Here is a 21,881-nt window from a genome sequence, read left to right as displayed (position 1 = left end):
GAAGTCCATCAACTCTTTGAAGCAAATATTTGTGCTAGCATTGCATATTTTTCTCTGACATTTTTCCATATTGAAACTTCCATCATCTGGTGAAAAAGTTTTCGTCATAATCAGGAATTTAGATTCACCTTGACTAATCAGGATTAATTACAATCAAGATTAACTGTGATGAATCCACAGCAACCCAGAGATTAATCAGATTGTAAATTTGACAGTCAAACCTTAAACACTTTGTTTGAACAAACTCTTGGACACAGTTTCTCATCAGCTCTCTCCCCCCTCCCGCTCCTCCCCCCGTGTCCACTCTTATATAACAAAGTTAGGTTCTACATTTGATGTTAATGACAGTAGCCGTGGTGCAGTGATCCAGGGCACCACTGCTGTCACGACTGTCACTCCACCACTCAGTCAAACCTGCCCGCCCGCCCGCACCACTGTGTGTGTTCCTCTTTGGAGAGTTCATGTGTCTGTGTGTGTTTTCATTAGTCGACTCCATTAACTCTCACGAAACTCCAGTGACAAGCCACAGTGTCCGGAGAGAAACACTTATGGAACGTCAGGTTTCTGTGTGAGGTATCATCTAACCAGTGCCAGAGGAGGAGGAGGAGAGGGGATTTCCAGCCCTACAGACAACAGGCAATCACTGGGGGGGGGGCATGGGTAAATAAGATGATGTAATGTATGTGGCTGAGCAACTGAGGTCTGTGTATATGGAACTGACTGTACATGCTCAGCATGTCCAGTTTCATTTGGTGGAGTACTTAACTGAAATATAACTGATGTTCAGAGACCAACTTAATTCTGTTTGTCATGATAATCAGATTTAAAAAAAAAACAACCCTCTCTGAATAATTACCCCAACACGGGCATTTACATAAGCATGTTTTTCTATAGTATGTGTTTGACACAATGAGGAAATGTATTTTCAGCATGAACATAAACTTTATTTAAAAAATCAACGCTAAAGATTTTTTCTGCCATGGACCAACTATTACAATCATAAACTAACATATATTTACTAAAAAATGGAAAGGATGAATTAATTAAGCAGGAATTAAGAAAATACTTTGATGTAAACAGAAATGACCTTTGCACACATTGGTTGGTGAATCAATCCACAAGGGCGAAGTTCAAGGGTCAAACCCCCAGCACGTTGCATGGTGCAGATGGGAGTTGTTTACAAAATTGTTTCTATGCCAGTGAACTGACCTTTAAGACCAATGTTTAAACCACACCTTTGACAGAGGACATTGAACATTACAGCTGTTTTGATAGGTCAGTTAAACACTGTGCACTCCAGGAGGCATCGAGTAGTTTCTGACTGAGAGGTTAACTGACAGGTATTGACCTGGTTTCCCCACGGTGCCGTGCCGTGCCGTGCTCTCACACTGTAGAACAGCTCTGCATGTGTGTGTGGGTGTGTACGTTACACAGTTATTGACCAGACCTTGTCCTAAGTTGTGTCAAAACTGCATGATTGATCGTGAGACAAGCTACCTGGGTCTCCCACTCTGCCATCCCTTAGGGCATAAACCTGTGTGTGTGTGTGTGTGTGTGAGTGTGAGTGTGTCAGAGGGAGAGAGAAGAAGAAGAAGAAGTGATAATGCAGTAAGAATTTGTCAAGAGGGAAGCCCAGGTTTCCTCTAATCATCCTCACCTCTCCCTGTGTCACTCTGCTCTGCCTCGTACTCAAGAAGTCCCTGAAGATTCATGGATAAACCATGACCCACCTGAGGGTCGCGACCCAGTCTTTGGAAAACAATGCACTATCTACTTGTTTGTGCCATCTGCATACTCTTTGGTATTTTACACAAGGAAAAAGGTGAGAAATTTATTTGGATAGCTGACAGATCTGACGTTTTCTCTGTCTTTTTTTTTTCATTTTCTGCTAATCAGTTTGTTGAGTTTTGATTTATAAAACAAAAATGCTTCTAAAAAAAACTGACAGGTCTAAGTGTTATTGTGGCGCTGGTGCATTGATTAATGTCCATTAACACGTTATTTTATTGCACACTAATGCATTTTTTATAAATCACAGTCCGATGCTCATTGGCTCTGAAAGAATTGGGAGAGGCAAAAAAACAGAGGAAGTTATCAAACTAATGAACATGAATAATGTAGGAGTTAATGCCTTAAAAAGTTATTTGTAATCACCGCAAAGTCGAATTTTCTCAACTGCTGAGTTTTATTGAGTCTGAATAAATTACCTGCTCTACTGTAAGTACAATACGCTCTGCTGATTCCAGCGGTTCACCTTAAAAAGCAGCTCAAATGTTGATGTGTTTGGTTCACACTGCCGTACTTTCAACACAACACGTTATTTGGAGATTTAAATTATTTACCATATTTTGTGCAGAACAAAAATAATTGCTTGATAACTACACTCAAGATCTATTTCTATGCCGCTGGTGAAGTGGTATCATACAAGATTCCTTATTCTCCATATTCTTGCATCACAAATTTGAATCCATTTAATTTAGTGGTTAAGGAAGCGGACTTGGCTCAGGAAGGTTTCAGGTTCGAGTCCACCAGCTGCCAAGTTACCACTGAGGTGCTCTGAGCATGGCACCGTCCCCACACACTGCTGCCCACTGTTCACTTTGGTGATGGGTTAAAATGCAGAGGTCACATATCTTTGTGTGCAGTGGTGAGCTGTGTCACAATGACAAGTAGTTCAATTTCAATACCTGTGATACTTGACCAGTTTTTATGTCATTTTGTCTTTTTAACACTACCCTTATTTATTCAGGCTTTGGAGAAGCACAAGGAAAGTAGAACTTTGGGTTAAGGTTTGTTCAAAATTTGTACTTTCTGTGGAAAAGTCCAAGAACCACCCACTCAGCTGTGGCCATTCCATTTTCCACTACACAGAACATAAAGACAAAATTTAACGTGTGAAAAGTCAGGATTCAAAAATCCTTAATTTGTCAAACGAACCCTTAATATAATATAATATAATATAATATAACAAATGATCATGCCGCACCTGTTAATTATTATTACAATATAAAATTCAAATGTTTCTCACATTTACCAGCCGGCCAATAGCAGCCATGTGTGCCCTCCAGACATCCTTCACATAAATTCAAACTGCTTCGCTTTCCTGCTCTTACACAGTCACGTAGGCACACAAACACAAACAGAGTTATTCTGGATCTCTAGTCTCTGCAAACTAATAAGCTCTGACAACAAAGACAAACACACACACACAAACATACACATACACAAAGAAAAATCAAATTGCATACCATGGAAGGCTGAAAAAAGTTTGCCAACCCATGTATACACTGAAACAGGAAATCATTACGCTTTCATCTCATCCTCCCCAAAATGAGGACACGATTCTTTTCAACACTAATGGACATAAAAATCTCCCTCAGATGTTTGGAGTGACAGCAGGGTAGACAAAGACGACAAAGTTGGAGTGACAGCAGGGTAGACAAAGACTTGAGCTTCGTTTATATTTACCACAGCTTCCAAAAAAAAAAAATGTTGCTGCACTCACTCGTAAACTTCTGGAAATTTTTTTGTTTTCCAACTCCTTCAACCCAACGCCCGTCTGCCTGTGGTTTATCACTGTATTTATTATGAATTGTCTGAAAGCCTTGTATACAGTTAGACTGCACAGATGCTGTGGATTTAAAGTACAGCTGTGTGTAGTTTACATTACTTTATTATAACAGCATCATTCAGTCCAACTGATGTTAAACGTCTGGGTCGAGGCCAACTGACTGCTTTAGTCTGTCGTTTGTGCACGACAGAATATGTGAGGACAACTCGTACTGTTTCATTTAAGATTAGGAATTCAAGCATTCCAAGGATAGCCATGCTGTTGGATTATAATCCCATTCTAAACAAACATATTGACACATATATTTCTTTCTTCTTTAACACAGTTTGTTTTTTTTATATTTCCGTACCCAGTTCCAATCCCAAGAAAACACACTCCGCTCTTCAACGCTCCTACGACTGCTTGTCAGCCCTACAGTATATATCTGTGTGTCATGGCGTCCTACTCAAGTGTAAACAAGGCTTTACAGTGAATAGCATTAGGCTTCGTCGCACCCAGAGACATGTTCAGCTATTCAATCATTCAGTTGGAAACACAAACATGTCTGCTATGATGCATCGCCGTCACGTCTCTGTGAGAAAAACAAAGCTCTTGACACGCTGTCACATTTTAATTCCCCACGAAAACATCTTCATTCCCACATCCTCAGTCCAAGACCAACGGCATCCTTTCCTATACAAATTTTGCTTCACTCTGACATCTTCCTCCTATCCTTTCCTCCGCTCTCCTCCTGCAGACGTTCATATAAAAGTGTGCTTACAGAAAAGGGAAGGTGAGGCACGATGGGACAGAGGGAGAGGTGAGCGGGCCTCATTTTAATTAACGATCGCCTGTAGATGTGGTCAAAGATTAAAACTGGTTAGAATTGATTGTGGCTTCTAGGCCCATTAAGCCACAGCTCTCCTGCACGGCCGGATAGGACGGGTGAGTCGGCGAGTAGCGAGGCAGAAGACAGAAGTTTTGGAGAGGGAGAGAGGGGGGAGGAGTTCAAGGGCAGACGGTGGTGAAAATGCTGAAAAGTGAAGGTTTGTGATACAGGGGCAGTGATACAAAGCAGAGAGAGGGGGAGACAGAGGGGAGAGGGGGAGGTGGAATGAAGCAGGACATGGAAAGTGAGACAGTGAAGACACAGTTGGAGGCAGAAATATGATGTTATATAATCTGATTTGTGAGAGTGTGGGGACAGAGTGAGGGGGAGACGTTTGATAGAGAGAGCATGGGAGTGCAGCCTCAGTAGGGACAGTCAGAGTCGGATTATCTGGGAATGTAACGGGGACATATCCAGTGATGGGGGGGAGATAGGAGAGGGTGTCCGTGTCAACGTCCCTATTTTTTTAAATACCAATGACTGGTTCTGGAAAAGTTAGAAAATGCTAGGGAAAAATAATAGGTGTCAGGAGAGCACAGCAGTCACCTATAGAACTGCCTAAGGACACGCCAGTCATGCATATTCAGCAGCGGTTTTCACCCTCAGCTTCCACTCAGCAGGTTGACTTATGGTCAGATGAGTGTTGAGCAATGACCATTTCTTGGTTGCAAAGATTTAAATTTTGGGGAGTTTTTTGTGATAAATGTACTCTTCTAATCATGATGACCAATCACAGCCCTTTAAACTGTGAGTTTTGCTTCCTACGAAAGTCTGGAATCGAACCCACAACCCTCCGGGTGTAGTATGCCTGTGCACAAAGCTACAGCTAACCTTTATTTCAATCACCAAATATCAATTCCCCATAGTTAAACTACCATGTAGGAAACATAAATGAATATTTCTTTCTAATTATTTATTTTTTCTACACAACAGATACAATTTCTGGGCATTTCAGTTTTTTTTTTGTTTTTTTTCTGAACTCCTGCAAAAGGGTATACCATTTCTGGGCATTTCAGTTTTTTGTTTTTTTTTCTGAACTCCTGCAAAAGGGATTCGTACAGTTCTGAATGTCAGCTCAGGTACAAACATATTGATGGATGGGATTTGTGCATTAACGAGATGGGAATCAGCAAGAAGAGCTCCTGAAATAGGATTAAATGACACCTACAGAGATGATCTCTGGGACTCATCAACATAACACCACCTAATTCATCATCCTGCACATTGGTGCCATCCTCCCAGTGCCCCTTCGTATCCATCATCCATTTGCCCTATTTCCTGTTTTTCTTAGTTTTTTTCCCCTCTCACTCTCCTTCCTTCTTTCCTTCCATCAGTGATGTGACCAATGTGACAGAAAAGCCCAAGAGAAAAACTCCTCCATGCAGGAATTCAGTCATTTCACATCAGTAAGTTTGGCACCTCCAGGAGGAAGTCAAGCCTGGGAACCCAGGCAGGATCGCTGATGAGGCGGCACATGTCACACATGTCCCTGCTTATCAGCTGACACATCAAATCAAGACTCTTAATTGGTGCCAGTGGCCATTACAAATCCAGCCGCAGAAAAAGTGCCATGGCGAGAAGGTGACTCTGGGCTAAACTCCCTCTGACAGAATCAGTTATGAAGGCAATCTTTGTCCTGGAATCAGTTCAGTCTCACAACGGTAAATCAGGATTTTATTTTTTTATAATGGGTGCAGGTGGGAGTATGGGTGAGGGGCTGGGGGAGGAGTGGCTCAGTCAGTAAGGTTAGTGTTTATGGCAAGTGGGATTCAGACATTTACAGTGATACCAACCTCTTGGCTCTTGATTCCCTGATGATAGGCATGTCACGCTACTTAACTCTGATACGTTCGGCGTTGTGTTTTAGAAACAAACTGTCAAAATCAGACCAGAGCGAACCAGCTCCCCCTGGAACTGAGTTAGTTTTGAAAAGCTGAACATATTGAATACAGTATGTTACAAAGGAATCTCACTTCAAGCAGCTTGGGTGCCATATATTATCATAACATTAGCTGCTGTGTGTGTGCAAAAGAGAGAACGAAAAGGAGGAGGAACAGATGACCAAGAATTTTTTTTTTTGTTGTTGTTGTTGTTGTAATCTTGACTAAACTGAACATGTTACTCTGTGATGTCGGTACATGACTTGTACGGATGGATTCTTCAGTGGGTTTTTGTGTGGGAAGAACAGGTGAGTCATTCTTCTTACTTACAAGAAACATGCATGTGTGTGAGTGAGCACTAGTGTGTGTGTGTGTGTGTGCGTGTGTGTGCGCTTAAAGTATAGCTACCCTGTGTTGCTTAAAGGTAGTGTAGGTGGTGTCCAATCACCGTTTGAGTGAAATGCAACTCTCTAGAAATAACTCCCTCCTAGCCTGCCACATCGTACTGGAGTGCACCCTACAGTGTGTGTGTGTGTGTGTGTGTGTGTGTGTGTGTAAGTGTGTGAGTGTGTGGTAGCCTGGCTTTCCCCACTGCGTTTAAGAGCACAGGCAGGAAGATGAGAGGTAATTATAGAAGTGCGGTGCAGTAATCCACTCTTCCACCTCAGAAGCCAAAATCAAGAAAATACAAAATCTCACTCATCCATAATAATATGATTAGACACAGAGGCCGGCCAAAATCAAGAAAATACAAAATCTCAGTCATCCATAATAATATGATTAGACAACACAGAGGCCAACAGTCAGGAGAAAAATAATCACAGTTCAAATTCAGAAAAAAAAAAAATCATCATTGATCCAAAAAAACATCACTTTTTTTTTTTTACTGCAGGAAACGTTGCTACCATCTGTATCACATACAGTGTAGTTTGGTTAAAATTACAAAAGTACAGAAATATTACTTTTAATTAATAGAACCATCTGTATCACATACAGTGTAGTTTGAAATTACAAAAGTACAGAAATATGACTTATAATTCTGTAGAGGTTTGACCTGAGAGTCAACCGCTTTGATTTTATTACTAATTAATAGAGAAACTGCCAGATTAATTGTGTCTCTTTCTCTGGGAAACTGTACTGATGCAGTACTTTAATACGCAGTAAATACTGCAAGATGACGATTTCCAAGCTCAGGTTTTTAACTGCAGATTTGTGTTTTTTTTTTTTTTACACCTACTGTAGTACAGGTCATACAATACATCAGTTTGCAGTAAGGAAGCCCTATCATGTTCAGCAGTATTTCTCTACTTCCACGCGCACAGCATCTTCATTCTGCTGGTACTGACAGGAGTCAACCCTGATGACCATGCAAACTATCAGGGCTAACTATTTTAGCGTTGACAGCGCCTCACAAAGACGAATTAACCATGCGATGCAGGGCTTTGAGGATGTCATTAAAAACGATGGAGGAGTAAATTGCTCTGCCACACTGCATAACTTAACGTCCTCGTTCTCATTCTCCATATCTCCGTCTTCAAATGTCTGAAAAAAAAATGTGCAGGACCATTCTGGAGGTTCATTCCAAGAGATGAAATGTCAAACGAGAGGAAGACACACTGACGTGCGCGACGATATCCGCTGTCACATTCTAATCATTTATAATCCATCTCAGAGCGCTGTGTGTAATACATTCTAATCTCCAATGAGCAGCGAGCCAAGAGTTGAAATGTCAACGAGAAAACACAGTGGGGATTTCTGAAGTGTGTTGTAACTAAAAGCTCCTCTAAGCCCAGTGTTTGTCCAAGTGTGACAGTGAGCCCAGCGTAGGTGGGACTGACATGAACTTATACAAAAGCCTGATATCCATCAGGCATGTGGATCCACAACATCTCTGTGGCTTTGCTTTTTTTCCAAGACAGATAGATTCCAAGCACAGACTAAGGAAGAGGTAAAAGTTGTCATGTGATTCACCCACACACACCTGGTATCTGTTGTTGTCGTCACACCACCTTCACACATTTTGCGGGGGTTTTTTTTTTTGTGCTGAAATTTTACATTAGTGACAGTACAATGGTTATCTCAGGACATTTAGTGCAAGCGACTCCAGTCTAGCCGTGAATCTGGAGGCTTACAGCTGTCTATCCTGGCACTGACTTCCCTCTGCAGGCCTGAGATGCGTTCAGGCAGGGAGCATTTTATTAAAGCAGCTGGCACTTAGCAGGCAGACGAGGCACAGAGAGCTGGGGGGAGACAATGGAAGGATGCAGTGATGGGGAAACACCCCAAGAGAGTAAGAGCTCAGCAGACAAGTGCATGTGAAGTTGAGCTACAGTATTGTCAGTGTCAATGATGAGCCTCGTTATGATGTCAGTGAATACACTAATTATTTTCACAATGTATTATTCTACGGTTTTGTTCTTTACAAGGGAAAAAAAAAAAGAAATTCCATTAAGTGTCCTTCCCAAAACTCAACAATTCCAGTCAGTGTACTCACTGACACCAATATCAGACATAAGTGGCAGATACTCCGACTATGGAACAGACTGACCACAGACAACAACTGCACAAGAGGGGTTTCATTTCCAGGCCATTCCTGGGCTAATGAGGTTTAAAAAAAACATATTTTGAAATTCCTTTTCCCTAATTGCTCCCTTATATATAAAAAAAAAACAATTGACATTTACATTGTTTACAAAAAACAATCGTATTCACCAGAAACAAACATCCTCCTGCACAAAATATCAACTCAAGTGCACTACAACATGAACAACCAGACTAAATCCTTAATGCTCATTTAATGTTGCATTGCATGTGTAAGAACGTCTTCAGAAGCTGCAGAGACAAACATTTCAGTCGAACAACTTCACATGTTTGGTTATATTTGTAGTATTTGAGTTTATAAAAACTGTGTGGAATCGCTGAGTACTCGCTGACATTTAATAACACAGCAATATAATGTCAAACATGACATGAAATATCACCATAACTACAGTACAGCGATATCTTAGAAGCACAAATCAAACAATCGATTGTTTTGCAAACCAAAAAAAAAACACACATTTGACCAAACACTGTCGAACCCACATGGACCCAACAGTGTCTTCAGTGACCGCCGTGCTGTTCATGTTCAACCTCATCATCCAGCCACAGTACCAGGTGGTCTCCCATATCTGAGCCAGGTCAGTGATATTCACAGACACACACACAGTTGTGTCTAAAGCCATTCATAATCACTGACAACACTTCACTGACACTGACATGCAACAAGGCAAAGAAAAATCTCATCTGTTTGTTTAGTTTCATTCATTTCTCCCAGGGTTGATGACTTCAGGTTGAAGAAGTGGACTAACATGTTGCACTGTGAAGCCAAATAAAATACTGTCGACAAATTCAAGTAGGAATTACTGCTACACTTTTGCAGGTGCAAGGAGTCGAATTCTTTTTCTTTCTTTCTTTCTTTTTTTTATTAAATCAAAATGATATAATTTGTCTCTGAAGGGAGATGTGAATGATGGTGTTTGAAGTTAAGGAGGACACAGATTCTTATTATTCATGTTTTAATAACACCACGACCAGTGACTGGTCCACTCACCCGTTAGCTGGTCGTAGGATCCGTCCAGTTCCCTGGAGTCCGACAGGCTTTGATCGCGGTTTTTCGCCTTCATTTCCACCCAAACCTTGTGCGCCGGAATGTGGAACTCTGTGGAAACAGCGATGCTGTTTTAAAGGAGAATAATTAACAGTGTTTGATGTTTTTTCCCTGTGCGCTGGCTGTCGTTGGAAATGACTAGTGAATGACCGTCAGCAAGTCATGTTGAAACAAAACCATGAGAGAGACGGAGAGTGAGTGAGTGAGTGAGTGAGGGAGAGTCAGTCATGTGGAAGTCTCCGGTGGTCTTCGTTCTCCTCTATCTCCAGTCTGTGTGCGCTCCCCGCTCCAGGAACTGAGTGAAGCAGTCACACAGGGGCGGTCCTAGTCTACTTGGAGCCTCGGGTTCGTCCCCGTAGAATCCCCCCGCCCCCCTTCCAAAAATTAACTTACTAATAAAGAAATTCTACTAGGAAATATAATGTCACACGTATAAAAGTATAGAAGGCAATTACGAATAAATTAAAGAAACGACAACAAAACAAATAGATAAAATATACAATCATAAAAAATTAATTAAAACGAGCCACAGCAGATTCTAATTACACTAATCGCTACTACATAAAATACACTTGTATAGAAGATAAAGTAAACCTGGGTTGGAATATTTGTTATGTATTAAATACCGCTGAAAAGCATGATTTACTTTGGCAAACTAAGTGTATGACTGCCCCCTAGAGATGGATCCCAACAGAAAGACAGATGAGGAGTTACGGTAAAAGCCTGGACCTAAATCAGCGTCTTCACAGATACAGCCATTAACGTGTCGTCTTTCCTTCAGGTCATGACACTTTTCTTTTTCTCTTTTTTTTTTAAAAATCAGCCTGTTGTTCCTCTAGGAGTTTTTACACAAACACAATGTATTGCTCAGACATTTACTCATCACAGTCACTGTTTCTCCACCAGAACTCGTACCATGGCGTCTGGTGCGCCAAATGTTCTCTACACTGAGCCACAGAGCCGTGTCACATGTGTAGAGAGACATCAGGAGGAGCGACCAGGAGCACAGTGCTGCTGCCAGGCAGAGGTTCTGACTATATCTGATCTATAAATACTCACTGGCACTCGTCTGAGGCCTTGTGACTTTCTTTTTTACTCCCTTCCTTCTTACTTCTGTCTGCCTTTCTGTCTCACTGGTGCATGCTTACACTATGACATTTGGTCACAATCTGTCCAGCAATCTGTCTCTGATGCCATATTTTTATACATCATGCCAGGGGTTGCATCAACAACGCTCTCAACCCTTCTGTGCATTTTCGTATGCATGAATTGACGTATGAACAGTATTTGACAGTCTGTTACTGCGGGGGGGAGAATTAAGGCTGTCATTATTTTAAAATGATTGCGTTTGTGTCACAACATGACTGATCGAGGGTTTGATGCCCTGTCTTTTTGTAAAGAGTTTGCATTTTCCTCATGTGATTCTTTTTTTTTCTTTTTTTTAAAAAAAGTAAAAATAGCTGCAGGGTAAGATGAATCAGACACTCACAAAATTGACCATAGGTATAATAATTAAAGTGCGTGATAGGTTGTTTGTCCCTCCATGTGACCCTGCAGTGGACTGATGGAGTGCCCACGGTGTAGCCTGTCGTCTCTCAATGAATGCTGGGATTGGCTTCAGCTCTCCCCACAACTCTGAAATGGATTAAGGAGTAACAGAGGAATGAATGATTGTGTTCTGTGTCCTCTCCTCCTGTGTACTCTGTGGAGTCCTGTGTCTGTCCAGACCATTTACTAATCTGTTCAATCTGTTCTTCTCCTCTCTCAGCAACAATCTGACCTCTAAATCAAAATACAATCTGAAAAAAAAAGTGCCCCCACTTGTCACCGCGATTACTCTTCAACCGTACAGTAGTCCCATAATGCCTTTATTAAGCTACAGGTATTACAGTAACAGCTGTGCAGTCTGTGTCATGACAGTCCAGTGTATACCACTTGACTTAAACATTTTCATAAAGGGCTGTTGTTTTGATTTTTAACGATGGTATGAAAATCAATCTGCTAAACTGTGTTGAGCTCACATATGAAAAAAATCTCTTATTACAGCAATAGGAGAGGGTTTTTTTATTTGTGAAATCCAATTATGGAAAATAAAGAGAAGCCCTACAGCTATGACGTTTTCACACACACATCATATAGACCATTATAGAAAAAAAGCAATTTTTTCTCAATTTGCTGGAGAGCATAAACCGATGTTGTGTGAAGTAATGTAAAAAGGTCATGTGGTCTGATCAGACTCCATTTATCCTTTTCCAGAATGATGGAGGCGTGGGGGTGGGATGAGAAGCAGATGGAGTGAGGCACACATCACGCCTGGTGCCTACAGTCCAATCTGAGAGATGTGTTGTGATTGATGGTCATTTCTCCTGGACAGAGGTTGTATGGGCTGAGGCTCAACTGGCCTGAATGACCCCAATAGTCTGAATGACCTGTTCTTTTTTTTCTTTTTTTTAATTCCATCAGGAATCTGTTTCCTGATGATATGATGACAATGTCAGGATTCATGGAGCTCAAACTATGACAGAGGTCTGCAGGGAGCACGGGTTCAGTCAAACAATCTTTGGAGTTGGAGTCTACTCGTAATAAAGATCTTTATGGGGAAAAAACTATAGTTATTGGTAATATGATGATGATAAGATGGCTTAGCGTGTAAAGTTTGTTTTGAGTTATGAAATAGAAATACAATAAAACAAACACCGCTGGTCTATTTCAAACAAATATTAGTCCGCTGTGAGATCAAGTGATACTAGAGTGACCAAGAAATCTTCCTTGGTGTCCTTAAAATGTCCACTAGGTGGCAGAAAGGTAAACTAAACGTTAGCAAAAGTTAAAAAAAAAGTTCAACTAAAGAGTGAAGAGTGGTTTAATGTTAATAATTGTTAATAATAATAATTGTGAATAATCAAGTGGAGAATTTCAAACATATAAAGGAGTGTTGGTCGCACTTTGCATTTTGATCACCCCCTGGAGGTAAGAGAGAACAAAAGGCACATGCTTAGTGTGTATAACCAGCATAGAACACCAGTATAATGTCCTTATTCTATGGCAAAGTCATGCATGGAGTTGGTGATAATAATGTCTGTCTGATAGGGAGCAGTAGTTTTATGTTGAAACACTGAAGATAAATGAACTAACTCATCTGCACGTTCAGTGGACGTACACATGCACCCTCAGACTCTAACTTTTCAAACAGCATGTGAGGGATGTTTTCCACTGACTTTCTCTGAAGATGCCAACGATGTTTCTTCAATGATGTTTTGATTTTGTTTTTCTTTTCATATTTTCTACATAAACCAAAATAAGTGAGAAAAGACAGACGTCACGGTTGTCCAGCCTCATCTGAACCCTGCAGTAAACAGGAGACCCACAATGATCACAAGACCGTCGTTTTATCTGTCAACTAATACCAACAAAATATTCCACAGATACGGACGACTGGAGAGAAATTGGATTTCGATGTGTGGTAAATGAAAAGAGACAGGGAAGGGTGGATTCTAAATGAAGACGAGGGGCGGTGTGCGAGAGTGAAGGATAGGGGAAGTGGGGAGATCGATGCATGGCAAGTTAGAGAGGATTTACTGTTTCAAGAGCCAAAATAAAGTGAATCAGCAAGTCATTAAAGCGGGGGCTCAGAGTCGGGGCTCCTGCAGACAGACGTATGTGAACAGGCACACGATGAAGCTGTGCAGAGACTGTGACCCTGGAGACCACCATGTTGTACCTCATAACAGGATAACACAGGGCAGCTGTGGCAAAGGTCTGTGTTCACTGGCTGTTGTTTTAACACCAGACCACACTGAAAACAACACAGCATCTGGTTCAGGTTCTACCTCAGCCGCTCCACCAACCTCCTCCTGTGCAATCTGAATATTTACCAGTATCCTGTAAGGAACAAATAACAATAAGTACAAAATACTTATTAGAGAAATGTTCACCATCGTCTGAGTGACATATCTGTTGTGTTGTTAGTGTGAGCAAGTAATTGTCGAAACCAAGATGCGAACGCAAGAGAGTGCAAGAAGCAAAAGTTGCGGTGGGGCGGCACGGGGGTAGAACTCATTAAACTACAGAGATGAACCTTCTGGCTCTGACAGCAACCCCAAGGTTATGGTCGCCCGTCCTTTGTGAAACTGCACTGTGAATACTAACGGCAGAAAACTTTGAGATCTCTTATCTGAGCCCTGAGGTTCACAATGCAGAGATTCTTATTTAAAAACTGAACAATGAAAAAAAAAACATTCCAAAAACAGAATTTTCCAAACCTTTTTACAATGCAGAGATTCTTATTTAAAAACTTAAACCGAACAACGAAAAAAAAAACATTCCAAAAACAGAGTTTTCCAAACCTTGTCACAAAAGCAGGACAAATGCAGACATGGACCTCAGGAAGACAACAGTTCGTCTTCTGTTGATGAAGGACTAACAGCAGGTGACTGTTATTGACTTTGATTTACTAAGTATTTTTTGTGTATGCAGGTGACTGTTATTGACTTTGATTTATTTATTATTGACAAATGATAATGTTAATGTACCTCGTCCTTGTGAAATGGTTATCAAAACATGCCTAAGTATTTCACTGAGGACTTTACATGGAGGAAACCAGCAGCTCACGTGAGACCAGGATCTGGTCAGATCTGGTCTACACTGCCAGAGACAGAGACAGAGACAGAAGAGTGAGACATCCTCCTCTCAACCACTCAACACTCCGATACATTTAGGTAATTGGTCTTTTCCCACATCTTCTAATGTTATTTATTATCCCTTGTAACTTTAACCTACTACAAATAACAGAAGAAGTCATTATGTTTCCATCAGGTCAAGTTTGGGAGCTCTTCCACATCCAGTAACACACACACACACTCACACATACACACACACAGAGTACGATGTCATTTGGTTGCTCATCCAATGACCTAGAATTACATCTCTCTTTACTCACACTCTAATGTATACGGCCTGTCTTATTGTTCTGTTGTTCTCTGACAGTAGTTGAATAATGCTACGTCTGTATATGTCTGATGTCTGGGAGAGAGAGAGAGAGAGAGTATGAATTACTCATGAGTGTAAAGTGCATCCTTTCTTGTTTCCTCTTCCTCACTTGCTCCGCTCTTCACTTTCATTTCTCCCTCTCTCTCTCTTTCTCTCTCTCTCTCCCTCTTCCTCTCTCCCCCAGTCATTGCCGTTTGTGCCCATTTCGGCCCCTCGTCCTGATTACAGCCCTGTCCTTGTGATGTCACTTCCTGACGTGTCCTCTGTGTCCAGACAGCACAAACATTTCTGTGCCATGGTATACAAACAGATCACACACACATACACACAAAGTGGACCATGAAGTGTGGAGGTCACATCATTATCAGACGGTTGATCTCTGTTCACACTGTATCAGAGCGTTATTATTTAAGGTTCTCAGAGTGATGTTAGAAAATCAGTGTCAGATTTTAATAACTTATCGACAGCCGTCTCTCAGGCGACTCCGACAGCTTTGAGAAGTTTCATCGTTATATTTTTGTCAGTCCTTCAGCTGTGTCACATATCAAATGGGTTTTTTTATTTCCAAGCCCCATTATTATTATTTTTTAAACTGAAAGAACATTTGACAAGAAGTTAAAAAGTATGTTGTGACCAGGTGCCAGAAAACTTTTTTTTCTTTTCATTGATTTCAAAACTATTTGACCTGACGTTTAAACAATCATTTACAAAATCAATTTTGTAAATCTATTTTCTTTAACTTATTACATTCCAGTGGTGTGTTTAAATTGTATTCTGTTGAAGTAAATCAAGTACTGCAATGTTAGATTTCAAAGTGATGTTTTTGAACCACTTTCTACTACAGTACTGTATCGTAAAACTGACTGATGGACAGTTGAACTTCAAATTCTTTTTTTCTGTATTTCATTCATCTTCAAGAACAATACAAGAAGAGAAGAGAAAATAAATCATGAAATAAATGGAGGTCAGAGGAAAGTTAGTGAAAATGTATTAATAAATCCTTATATAAAGCAGAGCGGCTCTGTAATGGCTGGGGGCTGCATTTTAAACAGTAGTGTGTTAAGTCTAATGTAAATTATTTAAAATATATAAACCTTATGCTGAATAAGTAGGAATCCAAGTGCATTTCACTGTTTCATTTCATCTGTTTTCTTTTCTGTTATTTAGGGATTTAGTTTAACCTCATAAAAAACTCATGACTCCTACTTAAAAAATCACAGCGTGAGGAAAACGCTGTGCTTCAGCTGTCAACACGTGCACCTCCTGCTGCACCTCCTGCTCCACACCCACAGAGAAATTAAAAGGAGTCGTAGACTGGACGAGGCTGCTGCACCTCAAAGCGAATCTCCTCCACACAGACTTTAACGCAGTGAAAACTGACTTTATCGCCACCTACCAACGACACAACAACTTCTTTTTAAATGCCCTCTGTCTGAGAGAGAGCTGAGAGTGCGTGTGTGCTCCTTTCATCGGAGCTGTACAACCTGAGCCTGTGGACTGAAGCACTAACAGCAACCAAGCGTACACGAGCCAGTGTAGAGTCGTGATCAGGCCAATGAGAGCCACTGCTGTCGACAATACTGACGGGATGGTTGAATCAAAGTCTGGCTGGAGGCTTTTTTTTTTTGCCCTCATTTTATTTGTCATAATATTGGTAAGAAAACGTTGTTGTTAAACCTCATTTATCTCCTAATCTCATCACATCCTTCACTTCTGTCTCTGCTCAGTTTTCTTTCACAGCAATCTCATCATCACTCCCTACTTCCCCGCTGCGTCATTGATCTGTTGGCACAATAAATTGCCTTTCCATAGACCATACGCATTTGTCATGGCTGCACCATCGGAGCAAACAGTGTGAACGTGTTGGGTAAACACGTCAAATAACAAACCGTCCCAGGTCGGGTGAGGACGGCTAAATGGCTACGAGTTTATACCAAAAACAATCTGGTGAAAGCCCCATCTGATAGATGGGTCGGTGCGTGGCTAAAACAGGGTTAAAGGGTTTTTATAGGTGCGAGAAAAACACTGTGGCTCAGGGAGATGGATGGGAAATGGGAGCTGGTGGGTAGATGTAGGATATGATTGAGAGAGCAAACAGAAAAGTGCCAATGTGCCGAGCAGACAGATGGATGGAGTCTGGTGGGCCGGAAACCGCCGCAGACTATATTCTTAAAATGTGTTGTCCCATTATTGTCGCCAGAGCATTTTTTTTTCCCAATGAAGTGTTGTTGACTGTATCGTGCAAGAGGGAGAGAGAGATAGAGAGAGAGAGAGAGAGGCTGGCATTGCTGCTGCTCGTTTGCCTCTCCACTGTGATAGGCTGGCACAGCAGGTATGTGAATTACCACTGAACGATGCAATGATTTCCTCCCATGATGCTCTTGAGTGTGTCCTTTCCTTTTTGTCTGGACGCTCTCCACGCTCTGCTCTCCTGTACAACTCATTGTCAATTAACTGACTGTGGCCATCTGTAAAGTGGCTGTGTGATCAGTACGCTACGATACCAGCTGGGGATGAATGAGGGCCAGAGAAATTAGATTTGAGTGTATAATGTATTAGATGATTCCAGCCACAGCCACGGCCGCCACTGAAAACCATTAAATGCTCTGGATGTTTTTTTTAATTCCTGTAGGATCCACATTAGGGCGATGCACTGTATCTAATCAGTCCCTGGTGTACTACAGTGGGTGTGTACTTGTACAAGGTTATCTGTGTGCTTGCCTTCATTTGTACATGTACGCATGTCCAGTGTTGAATAAGTAATGAAGAGGACACTAATGAAGGATAATGTCTAGTTAATGATCTGCCAAAATGAAGTGTTTGCTGACGGAGTAAGAGATCGTCTCCGATCATTTATTTTAACCCTGTGATTTAAATCAATGTAATAGAGTATTTTAAATGTTTTGTAAAGTTCTCTCAGTCGGAACAAGTCTCATTTAGAAACACTACATCATTTTACTTTGCATAAGAAAAACAAAACAACAAAAGCCTTTGTTTTTTGCCATTAGATATGTTGATTTATCAATTAATCATGATTAATATGATTGATTAATTCCACTTATGATTAATCAAAATGAATTGTTTTATTTGATTTATCAATTAATCATGATTAATAATATGATTGATTCATTCCAGTTATGATTAATCACAATGAATTGTTTTAATCTACAGTTTCCCTGTGATTATGCAGATTCAAATTTTTTAAATATTTTTATTTTAACGTATAAGTAACTGAGTAAGAAACAGGGCTTTAAAGATGAGCCCCAAGTGGACAGATGCAGAACTGCAGCTTGGATTTTGTGATGTTTCCAAACACAACTTTGCCCCAAAGCACATTTTAAAAACAGATAATGAACAGAATCCAGACAAAAAATAAATAAACTGAACATCAGAAAACTACATCAGAAAACCATCGCATTTAGCGAGATAAGCAAAAAAGAAACCAAAAAAAAAAAATAAAAATCCCAGGCTGAGCTGGGCTGCCAGTGAATGTGCCGTTTATGTTTGTTTACACACTGAGAAGTGCTGAAGCGTCTCATCAAGCTCTTCAGTTGCCTGTGGATTAACAGAGGAGATGGAAACTGAGCACAAGCGCCAAACCGCCCATAAATGGCCATCCAGTCAACAGCTATGGAGGGAGGATTAGCCCCGACTTTATTCACCACACACGACCCTCACGGCAAGACCTGCTCCTGCTCCTGCTGCTGCTGCTGCTGCTAATCTGTGGCAGCAGCAGCTCTGGGACTCAGCCCTCACAAAACACTTCTGAATGTTCCAAGTATCAGTGTTGATACTGTGGAGACGTACGATGAACATTTGAACTAAAGTGATGAACGATCATCCAAGAGAAGAGAGTGGATCTGACTGAGACTGGAGAAATCGCAGAAGAACAGACACACACACACACACACAGAAGAATCAGCAGATCACACTGAGAGCTAGTCGTGTGTGAAGACTGATTAGAAAAGTGTCAGATACACACAGAGAAACACACGCATAACATAACAAAGCCACAAACAGAAAAAAAAACTGTAGATAAAAGGGTCAGACGTAGGTCACGGTACCACTTAATGGAAGAGACCCTGGTGTGTGTGTGTGTGTGTGTGTAATATTTTTTTAATGAAACAGATAAGAAAACACAGGATACACTGCACAGGCACATGTGGCTGGACTTGAAGATAAGTCGACTGTACAGTATTTACAATCAGAAAGTCAATTAGTTGAAAGGCCTGTATCCGACACTTGATCATTTTTGGGATCTGAGCCTCATTCGCTTGTTGCAAGAATAAAATTTGTCTGCTCATTTCTCAATCCATTCAACCCAGTTCCAGCTCAGGCTGACAGCAGTAAAAGAAGCTAAGAAAGACTCTCAAGTTACCAGAGTCGCCCCCTGCTGGCTAACTTATCCCACGCCTCTTCTTCTTTTTATTCTGGTCCCGATAAAATGTATCACTTTTGATGTGAACGCCACATACGGCAGCAAAGAACGCACAGCTTCCTCTAAAACAATAGAAAAAAAATTGTCATATATTTAATTTTAATTTACTTTTTACTGATGATCCTGAACCAGCGGTCTGTCACGGATCATCCCACGTGATCTACTCCTCCTCACACGCTCCTGGTCTTGGCTCTTACGGGCCTGCGCTCTCACACAGCCATTTTTCACCACAGGAGCTGAACGCTGCTGCAATAAGTGACACAAATAACATCACTTCCGTGGAAGCCGGGCTCCACCGGGAGTTTATGAGCGATGGGCGTGCACAGAGGATGGGCTCGGACTGATGAAGAGGAATCACTTTTTTTATTGACAGAGCTTTTAAAAATGCATGTACGCAGGCGCAGCGTCCCAGCGTGGTCTATAGAGACAAACTGCAGCCTGATGTGTGCTGTTTGCTCAGTGATGTAGTTCGTTTCTATTTGTGTACATACAGAAAATAAAAATCCTGGCTTTTTTATTTTGCTTCAACTTTTGTATATTTGTACTTGTTCTGGTTGTCTGTTCATTTTCAGATTTTTGAGAAATGGTCATGGCGTCTGCCTCACTTCAAGGACATCAAAGTCTGATGAAATGTGACATGACCGTGCAGCGAGGTCGCTTTGAAAACCCATTGAAAACGTATGCAATTTTAGGACTGCATTTGTTTTGAAAGAAAAGAAGAAAGAAGAAAGAAAGAAATTTGATGTGGGTCACACAGTTTTCCTGCTTTGGAATACAGTCTCTGAGCTTTGACAGTTTTCCTGCTTTGGAATACAGTCTCATCTGAGTTACTGTTTTATTATTGAGTTGTTTATAGAGTACATCTTTGGTGAAGTGACACAGATCCACCTTTTTTAACATGATGATTTTTTTTTTTTTTTAGATATCACTGCACATTTGTTTTCAAACATTAAGCTAACATCGTTATATGCTTATTTTATTTACGCATCGATCTCATTTCTAACACTCCCACACTCCTCCCGCCTCCATTGAGTCAGAGCCGTAACTAATGCGCTTGGCCGTCCATAAGGATTCCAGCTCTGCTCGTCTTCCCACTTAGGACCGTCGTGTCGTGAGCGCGGTCGATACCATTATAAACCAGAGAAGTGCCGTCTCTTTATTTATGACAGCCCTGTCCCCGGTCAACACTGGGTAATGCAAAGAGATTCTTCATCTGTTGCCGTACGGCTGCCAACCGCCACTTGAGTATCGGCTGACAAACAAAAGGATGGGTAAGGGTCAGCCGGAGGGGTTTTTTAGTGATTAATCCTGAGCTGTAAGTGACTAACTGTGATTTATTTTACATCTTGTGTTAACCTCCAGAGTCATCTGGTGTGGTCGCAGCTGGTGATGTTAGCAAGCTAACCAAGCTGTAATTGTTTAGTCATCAGCATAATATTTAAACTGGGGTTTGGAATCATATATGTCCTTGGTAATTTTTTAGGGTAAAAAAATATTTTATATTAATTATTTAATATATAACTGATTGTTTTTTTTGACAGGCTTATATAATGACATTATATAAAGTGCCTCAACGACACTCAAAAATAATTGTTTTTCTCCTGATTATTCCAACATGACACAGAACAGTCACCTGTTTGTCCTCCACCAATGACAAATCTTCATATTTATCCTTTCTCTTCTGACACGTGATCCCACCTCGTGATCATCATTCACCTCCACACTCTCACAGAGGCCAGAGCCGGCGAGTCTTGGACGCACTGCCGTTTTCTCCCACCGGGGGAGAACTATCGTCAAACATGGACGCTTCACTGGGGCTCACTGCGTGGCTCTCCGTCCGTCAGCCCGACAGCAGCTTAGTGCCACATGGGTTGACAGAGAGAAGCAGCTTAGTGTTTGTGTTCGTCCACCTTCACTTCACAGTGTCAGTCAAACCACAGCAGGGATGGAGAAATACGATTATTCAGCTCCGAATGAGAATGTTTTCTTAAGGAAGAACACGTCTGAAATAATGAAAATATAAATATTGACGAGATGAATGAAGCCGAGACTGAGCTGAGCAGCTCTGCTGTAGTCGTGGTTTTTAAACTTCATTACAAAGGCGAACGAAGAGACCATTTCTACAGATAATCATTTGTCTTTTAATTAAAAAGACCCCACTTAAATGTAAACCTAATTAAATAGCACCTTAAACTGTGTGGAAATCACTGAAGCTGCTGCAAAACCAGAACAAATGCCAAAACATGGCCGTCTGTTAATCAACACCAAAATAAAAGCACAAACAACCTGGCAGCTGGTGGACTCAAACCTGAAACCTTCTAGAACCAGGGCCACTTCCTTAACCACCAAACCACCACTGCCCCAGAGCAAAGGATGCTGGGATCTTTGCTAAATTTGTCAACATTTAAAACTTAAGACTTCATCACCTGATCTATTGTTTGGTAAAAGAAGCATCAAGTGAATTCCCATTCCTTAGACTTCCAATG

At 41.1% G+C, this 21,881-nt stretch overlaps 1 protein-coding gene across 6 annotated transcripts in view; it reads right to left on the bottom strand.

Moving 5' to 3' along the window:
* LOC103387384 (Kv channel-interacting protein 2) overlaps window positions 1–21,881 on the bottom strand; it is a 103,013-nt gene that overhangs the window by 67,968 nt on the left and 13,164 nt on the right. For 5 of the 6 annotated variants that reach the window (XM_025061187.1, XM_025061190.1, XM_025061188.1 and 2 more), the window contains one exon: window positions 9,912–10,019. In XM_025061187.1, coding sequence (XP_024916955.1) covers window positions 9,912–10,019 — 108 coding nt within the window. Of the gene's footprint in view, window positions 1–9,911; window positions 10,020–11,457; window positions 11,802–21,881 lie in introns of those variants that run through there. The other variant, XM_025061189.1, reaches the window with a different exon arrangement.

Source organism: Cynoglossus semilaevis, chromosome 12, assembly GCF_000523025.1.
Source record: "Cynoglossus semilaevis isolate Cse_v1.0 chromosome 12, Cse_v1.0, whole genome shotgun sequence".
NCBI classification, from domain to species: Eukaryota; Metazoa; Chordata; class Actinopteri; order Pleuronectiformes; family Cynoglossidae; genus Cynoglossus; species Cynoglossus semilaevis.
This window is presented reverse-complemented; position numbering and strand designations above follow the sequence as displayed.